Genomic DNA, 9,211 nt, shown 5'->3' on the forward strand with positions numbered 1-9,211 from the left:
GGGGGGCGTTCGGGAGCCAGCCCCAGGGACATGGGGGGGCGAGGGGTCCCCAGGGACATGGGGGGGCGAGGGGTCCCCGAGGAGGTGGGGTACCGGGGTTGGGGGGGGGGGGGGGGAAGCTATGGCCAAGCTGGAGGAGCCACGGGAGGGGGGAAAAATGGTGGGGGGAGAGGCTGGGAAATGGCGTGGGGTTTAGGGTGGAGGGAGAAATGGGGTGGGAGGAGGAAAAGAAAATAAATAAATAAATAAATAAATAAAAAGAGAAAGAAAAAAAGTGGAAAAAAATAATTAAAAAAAAAAGAGAAAAAAGGGGAAAAAAAAAAAAAAAAAAGGAAAAAGAAGAGACAAAGGGGTTGCTGTGCTCGTTACACAACGGGCCCGTGGGACTTTTGGGGCCGGGTTTCGCTCCCCCCCCTCGTTGGTTTTTTTGGGGGGGGGCCGCGGGCGCGCGCGCGCCGTGCACGGGGCGGGGCGGCGGGGGAGGAGGAGCGGGGGGGGGGGGTGGGGGGGGGGCAGCGGCTGCAAAACAAAAGGGAGCGGCGAGGAGCTGGCAGCAGGGCCGGGGGGGGTCCGCTGGGCGGCTGCTGCTGCTGGGCTGCCATCCTGGCACACGGTGGGTTTGGGGCCGGGGGGGGCGGGGGGGGGTGTTTTGGGGAGGGGGGAGGTGGAGGGGGGGCTGCTTGTTGGGTGTGGTTGGGGTGGAGTTGGGGTTAGAGGGTGTTGTGGCAATGGGGGCAGCGTGGGGGGTGCCCTTTTGGGTGGGGAGGTGGGAGGGGAGGGGGCGAGGAGCCCCCCACAAGGGTTGGTCCCATCCCTGCTGCCCCTAGGGCACCTCCACAGCCTCCCCTGCTGCATGGGTGTCCCCTAAGCGCTGTGTGTCCCCTAAATGTGGGTGTCCCCTAAGTGTGCATGTCCCCTAAATGTGGGTGTCCCCCCCCCGCCCAGGCTGACCCCTGCCCCTCCGCGTGCCCCCCAGGTGAGCCGCGTCCCCCCGCCATGTCGCGCCGCAGCCAGCGCCTCGTCACCTCGCGCTACTACCCGGGGGACGAGGATGCCACCAGCAGCAGCTCCCTGCTGGGGGGGCACCAGACGCCCTTCAAGGAGACCACCGGCAGGTTCGGGGGGTACGGGGGGGGGCGGACAGACAGACGGACGGACAGGGGGGTGCTCGGGCTCTGCTGCACCCAGCAGCCTCCGGCTCGATGGCGGGAGGGAAGCGCGCTGCAAGCGCGCCGCGCCGGAAAACCGCAGCGGTGCGAGCGGAAGCGGGGCCGGGGGCTCCCCACCTAGGGGTTGGAGGCAGGGGGTTTCGCAAGGCAGCGGTTGCGCTGTCCCAGAGCCGGGGCGGGCAGGGATGTGGGCACGAGTGCTGGCCTCTCACCCCCCTGCCATGTCTCCGCTACGGTACGGTGCCGACGAGCTGGTTCTCGCCCCCCAGCAGGACGGTCCGGAGGAAACCGAGCAGCACGAAGCGGCTGTCCCCCGCCCCGAGCACCCAGACCTCCTACTACAGCGAGTCCATGATGAGCGAGTCCTACCTGGGGGGCAGCCGGGGGCTGTCTGCCCTGGGCACCTCCGGGCTGGACGATCCCCTGGACAGAAGCATGTACTGGGGTGAGCCCGTCCTCCCGCACCAGCCGGGGCTCCCCGTGGTGTTGGGGCCCCCCGAGCTGTGTTTGGGGTGGCTGGATTCTGAGGGCACTCTGTGGGGTTGGCTTTTTTTTGTGGGGGGACGCAGGTGGGGAGTTCTCCACGAGGAGGAGAAGAGGCACAGGGGACACGGAGTCCAGTAAGATCAACGGGCTGCTGGAGAGCAAGACGTACGACACCTACGCCTCCTCGTCTGGGTACTCCTCGGAGGACGACTACGCTGGTGGGTCCCCAGGTTGTGGCCAGCCCCCTCCTGCACCCCGACCCCCACACAAAGCCTTCACCCTTGGTGAAAGGCAGGGGTGTGGGTGCCACCTGATGTCTCACTGCCTCTCCTGTCCCCCCAGGTCACTTCTACTCCGGCCAGAGTGGCTCCGGCTCGGGGCTGAGGTCTGCAGCCTCCAGGGTCGGCTCCTTCCTCTGGCAGGTGCTCACCTCGCCGGGTGAGTGGGGGTCCAGGTGCAGGGGGGTGTTTCTGGAGGCAGCTTTCTTCCCTGCCGGCATCTCCCCTCCCCTCATGGAGGCTTGTTCTCCCCTTTAGGTGTCGCTACTAAAAACAAACACGAGTTGCAGAAGGGACAATGTCAGTGGTGGGGCTCGGGGTGGCACAGGAGGGGTGGCGGCGGAGGCACAGGGGGCATGAGGGCTGTGAGCAGAGCGCGGGTGAGATGCTGGAGGGATGCAAGTTGCTGACCCTAAGTGCGTGCAGTGGTTGGCGCCTTCCACTTCTCACAAGCTCGAGGTGTGGAGGGAAGCGGTGTCCCCGTTGCCGGAGCACCGTTTAGCCCGTACGCAGGTCATCTTCCTCCAGAGAGCAGCCCTGGGGGCGGAGGGGACAGCTCGCTGGGATCCTCTCTGAGCCCCGTTCCTCCCTCCCAGTCCGGTTCGTGGGGTGGCTCTTCTCCTGCGTGGGCGCCGCCTGGCACCGCCTGGCCGGCCGGGCTCCCCAGCTGGCACGCGTCCCCTTGTTGAGGTGAGTGGGACCCCGTGGTGGGGGAAGCGTGGGGAGACCCCAGCCCCCTGCGAGCGGGCGCCCCGCGGGGCCCCATCCCACCGCTGCGGGATGCATCCACAGCCCTCTTCCTTCAGGCGCTACCCGCGGCTGAAGAAGTCCCTGCTGCTGCTGCTGCTGCTCCTCCTGCTCCTCGCTGCGGCCGCCTATGGTGAGTTGGCCCTACGGTCCCCTCATCCCCTGCCCCGAGGTCTGGGGCAGTGCTGTGGTGGTATGAGGGAGAGATGTGGTGCTGCTGCTGTACCTGGGGTGGGATGATGGTGATGTAATGGCAGCAGGCTCAGTGTGCAGTCTTGGCATGCCCGCTCTGTCCCCCGCTGCCGTCCCACCATTTAACCGTCTTGTAACCCCACGTCCCCAGGAGCTTGGTACTTCTACCCGTACGGCCTGTCAACGCACAGCCTCCCCGCCTTCCCCTGGTGGGGGGCTGGACGGCTTTCCTCCTCCGACGTGCCTGGGGAACGAGACGTGACCGCCCTGGACCAGGTAAACCGCGGCACCCAAAGGAGTCACAGTGGGGGGGCCGGCAGGCGGAGGGTCCACGGTGGGGGGAACGGCCCCCAAAGCTCCCCGGGGAGCTTCCCAGCTCTCCTGGGAAGCAGCAGGAGAACAGGACGCTGCGTGGGGGGGGCTGCATGGCGCCTTGCCTTCCCCGCCGCAGGGGCTGCGGGGGGAGCAGCGGCTCCTGGCTCGCTTCCAGGCCCTGGAGAAGCGTTTCGAGGCGCTGGAGGCCGAGGTGTCGCGGTGGGAGCTGCGACAAGGAGCAACGGCGGCAACGGGCAGCGAGCCGCCCCCGGGGGACATCCTGGGGCTGCTGGAGGGGCTGCTGAGCCGCCGCGAGGCGGGGATGAAGGAGCAGCTCCGCGGGGACATGGCCGGACACCTCCAGGTGAGGGATGTGAGGGGTGGCGGGGGTGTGGGGGTGCAAGGGGACGGGCTCTGATGTCCCCTCCTTGTCCTCGCCCCGCAGGGGGAGCTGGACGCCCTGCGAGCCCAGGTGCAGAGGGACATGGACGGGCGGCTGGAGAAGATGGCGCGCACCTCACAGGTAAGGGGACGCACGCCCGGTGCTGCCTGGGGTGAGCTCGCTGCCGCCGCAGATCTCACCCCGATTTTTGTTCCTCCTTGTGCTGGCAGGAGATGGAGGCCCGCTTGCTCGAGCTGAATTCGGGGTGGCAGAGGTAATCAGGCATGGCAGCACAGGGAGAAACCCCTGCTGATGTGCTCCGAGGGGGATCCGGGCCTGTTTGCTCGGGGTGGGGGCACAGCCTCGCGGAAAATGAGGGTGAACGTGGGGGTAAGTGGTGTGGAGGTGCCTCGGTGCAGACATCTTGTTGTGTTTCTCTTGTTCGCGGCGCAGCTCGGTGCGGGAGGACCTGCGAGGCGGCTTCCAGCAGGCCATGGGCGAGCTGGAGCAGGAGGTGTCGGGGCTGCGCAGGGAGCTGGCGGGGCTCAAGTCGGACCAGGAGGCGATGGGCAAGCACGTGGAGGGGCTGCTGGAGCAGCTCAAGGCGCTGCGGGCTGACGTGAGTCCTGAACCCCACTCCCCCAAGCACTTCTCGGCGGGGGCGAGGGTCCCGGCCCCTGTGAGGGGCTGAGCTCTGCCGTGACGGTTTCAGGTGGAGGCCCAGATGCCGGCGTGGATCGGCCGGTTCCTGTCGCAGCCCCACCGGGACGGTGCAGCCGCCCTCGTCCTCCAGCGGGAGGATTTGCACGCGGAGCTCCAGGCCCTGGAGCGCAAGATCCTGGCCAAAGTGCAGGAGGAGCGCAGGCTGTCAGCGCGGGACGCCTCGGCCGGCATCGGCGTGGCCCTGCGGCCAGGGGGTGCCGGGGGGGTGACGGAGGAGGTGAGCCCCAGGGACACGGGGACAGTCGTGGGTTTTGGGCCTCGTGGTGTGCACAAAGGGCCCGGGCCGCCTCATTTACCCCGTCTCTAGCAGCGGTGCTGAGTCACTTGGGGCAAAGTATTTCGGCAGAATGACACCACAGGAAAAAATGAGGCTGTTTGCTTTGGAAAGATTCGTTGGCAGCTCCCTGCCGAGGGTGGGATCGAGCGGGACTGGCAGGGCCTGCAGCCTGCACGGGTTTCATGTACATGGGTTCAGCTCCCAGGGGACGCCCAGTGCCCTGCTGGGACCTCAGATTTGGTGGGGCCACGCTTGGGGCTGGTCCCCGTCCCCCTCGCATCCACGGGCATCAGGAAGGGCGAGCCCAGGCGCTGCCCCTTCCCTCGCACTGTGCTTTTCAGCGGGGGTATTTTTAGCAACCCCTAATGAGGCTTTGCAGCCAAGTGCATGTCCTCTTGTTTTTGCCACGCTGATTCATCGCCCGCCTGCTCCGTGGGAAGGGCTCTGGGCCCCGTGGGCTGGAGGCCCCGAGGAGGGGGCCGGACCCATTCGTCCTGACTTCACCCCTCTGTTCCCCCCCATTGCAGCAAGTGCACCTCATCGTGGACCAGGCGCTGAAGCGCTACAGCGAGGACCGCGTGGGGATGGTCGACTACGCCTTGGAGTCGGCGGGTAGGTGGTGGGGGACGGGCCGTGGGGGGGCTGTTCCGTAGGGTGCTGGCGCTCAGCTTACCCCTGCCCTCCCCTCACCGTGCCAGGGGCCAGCGTCATCAACACCCGCTGCTCCGAAACCTATGAGACGAAGACGGCGCTGCTGAGCTTGTTCGGGATCCCCCTGTGGTACCACTCGCAGTCCCCGCGCGTCATCCTGCAGGTGGGCACCGGAGGAGCGGGGTGAGATGGGTGTCCTAGAGGGGATTTAGCAGGGTTTTGCATGGGGGCAGTTTGCAGTCGGGCTGCCTGCAGTTGCTTGAGCCCGCTGGGGTGGCAGCGAGCGATGCCGCAGCCTTCCTGTAGCACCCACTGCCCCGTGCAGCCGCGGTGACGCTTATACTGGAAGGTGGGTGCTGGGTGTGCAAAGCAGGCGGCCGGGCTGGTGTTGGTGGGAGGAAAAAACAGTGATGATGGTAAGGTTGCTGCTGATACCTAAGGGTTTCTGTTCCCCATCCTGTGCGCGTAGCCAGACGTCAACCCTGGGAACTGCTGGGCGTTTCGCGGCTCCCAGGGCTTCGCCGTCATCCGCCTCTCCAGCCTCATCCGCCCCACGGCCGTCACGCTGGAGCACATCCCCAGAGCCCTCTCGCCCCAGGGGACCATCCCCAGCGCCCCCAAGGACTTCACCGTCTACGTGAGTAGAGCCCAGGGGGGAGGCTGGAGAGGACACCGCGGTGGAGGATGCTGTGGTGGAGGCTGGGGAGCATCATTCCTCCGTCTCCCTCTCCCACCCTGGCCACGCTGCCCACCCCCAGCTCTCCCTTTCTGCCTCCCTGCTCCCCGTAGGGCTTGAAAGAAGAGCGGGAGGAGGAGGGCCTTCTCCTGGGGCGCTTCACTTATGACCAGGACGGCAGTCCCATCCAGACGTTCCTCTTGGAGGTGAGGCGCGGCGCTGCTGTCCGAGCACCCAACCGCAGGAGGGAAATGGGGTGGTGGTGGTGGGGATGTGGGGTGGGTTGGGTGGTCCCCCTGTCCTCAGAGCCCTCAGCCTGTGAAGTGGGTGGTCCTGCTGGAGCAGGGCTTGGTGGCCTCCATGTCCCCACCTCCGCCACCTGCGACCCATCTCCTCTGCCCCCAAGGGTGACGACGTGGGCGCCTTCCAGCTGGTGGAGCTGCGGGTGCTGAGCAACTGGGGCCACCCCGAGTACACCTGCATCTACCGCTTCCGCGTGCACGGGGAGCCGGCGCACTGACCCCCCGGCTGCCGGCGGGGGCTCGGACGGAGACGTGCCGGGGTGCCGGAGGAGTCGCCCCCCCTTCGCCTTGCCTGCGCTGCTGCTTGCGGAGGAGAGGACTTTTTGCCTGCAAAGGGGGTGAGGCGAGAGCACCCCACGCGGGGTCGCTTTCGGTGCATTTCGGACACTTTTGACTTCTTGAAGCACGTTTTTCTGCCGGGGCCGGGCGGCCCCCCCCTTTCTGGTGGCACACGCACCCTTCCCGCGGCTGGGGGCAATTCTGCGGCGGGCTTCGCGCGGGCTGGGGAGCGATGCAGCCCCTCCCCTCTGTGCTTCTCGAGCTCTTAACGACCTCAACACCTTCGATCCCAGGCTGGCGGAGGGGAATCATTAACAGTATTAACGAAGTATTAATATAAAAGTAGAGGCAGGGGGCAGCAGGAGGGGAGAAACGCAGCAGGCGTGGGTTGCAAAGCTCCCGGTTGTTAACCTTGAGGATGGGTTTGTCCTTTTTTTTAAGGGGTTGGGGGGGGCTATTTTGTGGTTAGGGTGTCAGGGATCGTTGGCTTTTTTTTTTTTTTTGTAATAACCAAGGAAAAAACTTTTTCCGCACAATTTCTGCGTAAGCGGAGGACGGTCTGTGATGCGGGACCGCTCGGGCGAGCGGCTTCGACTCGCAGCGGGGCGAGGGCTTTGCTTAGCACGAGGACACGCGCGCACATGGGGTAAGCTAAAAGAAGCTGAGCAAGGCTGGACCGCTGGGCCAGGGACCTCCACGGGGCGCCTGCAGCTCTCCGGGCCCCGGAGGACGTCCTCCGGTGCACGTGTGTATAGGCAGCTATTGCTGGGACCTGCTGCCCCGCAGTGTTCTCTGTCCCTAGCTGCTTTGTGGGAGACAGGGATGCAAGGCAACCCCACCAGCCTGCAGCACGCCTGGTTTCTAACTCAGCTCACGTTTCTGGGTAGGGTTTCTAACCTCAATGTTTGTCTTGCGTTTAGTTTTTTTTTAAAAAGAAAAAAGCTGAAGGGCTGGTGCGTAGTGTTTCAGCCCTGTAGGATGCTGGCGTCATCCTCCCAGGCTCTGGGGGGGGCACTGAGAGTCAGGTCTGGTCTTTCTGCTTGGAGAGCTGCAGGGCACGGGGTTTAGAGGAGGGCACGGGGCCGTGCTGGCCCCAGGGGATGAGGGCGATGCTGACCAGTTAAAATCACCCCACGGAGAGCTGGGAGGCCCCACTGCCAGGGGGAAAGCAGCCCTGCGGCCAAATCCCATGGAAATTCTCTCCTATATTGAGCACAGAGCCTCAGCTTTTGGCATCTGCGGCCTGGGTTATTTTAAGCTCATCTACAGCTGCCTGCTCGCCTCAGAGTCACGGCTCCTGTGAGCGCCCTGCGCACGCAACCACGCTGCTGGGAGGGCCCAGACCCGTCCCAGGCCTGGCAGAGCGGTTCCTGTGTTTCATCTGATGAGAAACAGAGAGGGGAAGGGCAAGCTCTTCCCTTCGCTTACGGTTATCCATCTGTTGGAGGAAATGCCATGGGCACTGGGCTGGAAAGCCTTTTCTTACGTCCCTTCTGGCTCCCTCGCCTGCAGCTTCTTCCCTTGGACCACGAGGGCACACGGGGCATTTGCCCAGGAGATGCTTTGTAAAAGGGGCGTGCAGGGGAGAGGTGCAACACTTTCCTGAGCTGCACAGGGAAAAGACGGCAGAAAAAGGTGCTGCTCCAGCCCAGGGTTTATTTAACCCTCCGGCCAATGCACCAGGTGAGGCAGGAGAAACAGAAGGCAGCTGGCAGAGCAGACTTCCCCTATTTACTCCATTTCCACTCCGTTTTCCTCCTCTATCCTCCCTCGTTCCGGGTTTGCCCTCCACCAGTGTTACAGATCAGCCCTGCCTAGCTGGCTGGTTACAGGCAGGAGACGAAGCTGTACTTGATGCTGTAGCCTGTTGCAAATGCTGCACTGTTTTGTTCGTGTTATTTTTTAATCAAGATTGTAATTTATGCCTATGCAAAGAAAGAAAAAGACCAAGACAAATAAATTATATCAAAGCTACGGAGAGGTGTTGGGTTGTTTTATAGATGAATGTGCTGGGTGGGGGATGGACAGACCTTGGCTGTGCTACAGCTGTCACCGTGCCCGCCTTGGCTCTCCGTGCCACCAAGCAGAGCTGCTTTTTGTTTGGGGAAGGCTCTGGCACGAGGGCAGAGGCTGCTCAGCACCGCTGGGGCAGGAGTTGCTGAGCCGGGTGGTTGTTGTGCTTACCTGCAGCTGCCTGAGCAGGAGGGGCCAGAGGCAGGCTCACGTCAAGGCCACCTCCGGGCCTAAAACTGCCCCAGGCAGTAAGTGGGAAAAGGGACGGGGTGTCAGGCTGAAGGGCTCGGGATGAAGACAGGCAGAGGGCAGAGCACAGCTCCAGCAGCACCTCTGCTGCCCCCAGCTCCTGCTGCAGCAGGAACGGGGCTGTGGCTCCCACCCACACTTACCTGTGTGCCAAAAGGGCCGTGCAGGGCAGGAGAAGCCTTTGTGAACCGCAGATCAACCGAGAAAGCTTGGCCAAGGCCAAGCCCTGGCGAGTCCTGCTGTACTCACAGGCACAGGTGAGTTCTGCCACCTACCGCAAGGGCCCGGGGAGCACACGCGTATGCAGGCAGTGACGGTGCGGTGCCCAAAACCTGCATCCTCCAGCGGGCAAAGTGCCTCCGATGGAGCTGGCCCCAGACGGCTCGCAGGCGCGCACACACACACAGCTCAGCCCGCATCATGCAAGCGTTCTCAGTTCCACCACTGAGAAGCACCACCTCTTCCACAAAGC

General features: G+C 64.2%; 1 protein-coding gene across 3 annotated transcripts; it reads left to right on the forward strand.

Moving 5' to 3' along the window:
* The first annotated feature begins 559 nt into the window (after window positions 1-559).
* Window positions 560-6,917, forward strand: SUN2 (Sad1 and UNC84 domain containing 2). Of its 3 annotated transcripts, none has more exons than XR_004754493.1 (18): window positions 560-613; window positions 977-1,115; window positions 1,439-1,614; window positions 1,739-1,873; window positions 1,998-2,093; window positions 2,530-2,623; window positions 2,740-2,813; window positions 3,024-3,148; window positions 3,324-3,551; window positions 3,633-3,710; window positions 3,800-3,843; window positions 4,023-4,188; window positions 4,282-4,509; window positions 5,097-5,181; window positions 5,268-5,383; window positions 5,694-5,857; window positions 6,010-6,102; window positions 6,303-6,356. XR_004754493.1 is itself a non-coding variant. In XM_035339000.1 (18 exons), the coding sequence occupies exons 2-18, from the start codon at window positions 997-999 to the stop codon at window positions 6,414-6,416; spliced, it is 2,139 nt and encodes a 712-aa protein (XP_035194891.1). In that variant the 5' UTR covers window positions 560-613; window positions 977-996; the 3' UTR covers window positions 6,417-6,917. The 3 variants fall into 3 exon arrangements, 2 of the variants coding, with proteins under 2 accessions (XP_035194891.1, XP_035194898.1); XM_035339000.1 differs by having other exon boundaries at window positions 5,690-5,857; window positions 6,303-6,917; XM_035339007.1 differs by having other exon boundaries at window positions 1,442-1,614; window positions 5,690-5,857; window positions 6,303-6,917.
* Window positions 6,918-9,211: the final 2,294 nt, after the last annotated feature.

The sequence above is a fragment of the Oxyura jamaicensis genome, chromosome 1 (genome assembly GCF_011077185.1).
Source record: "Oxyura jamaicensis isolate SHBP4307 breed ruddy duck chromosome 1, BPBGC_Ojam_1.0, whole genome shotgun sequence".
Classification (NCBI taxonomy): domain Eukaryota; kingdom Metazoa; phylum Chordata; class Aves; order Anseriformes; family Anatidae; genus Oxyura; species Oxyura jamaicensis.

Bases quoted from the DNA above. Each gene is read 5' to 3' on its own strand.
- SUN2 (XM_035339000.1), top strand. From the start codon at position 997: ATGTCGCGCCGCAGCCAGCGCCTCGTCACCTCGCGCTACTACCCGGGG. The intron at 1,116-1,438 runs GTTCGGGGGGTA...CTCGCCCCCCAG, and splicing joins TTCAAGGAGACCACCGGCAG to CAGGACGGTCCGGAGGAAAC. The intron at 4,189-4,281 runs GTGAGTCCTGAA...TGACGGTTTCAG, and splicing joins TCAAGGCGCTGCGGGCTGAC to GTGGAGGCCCAGATGCCGGC.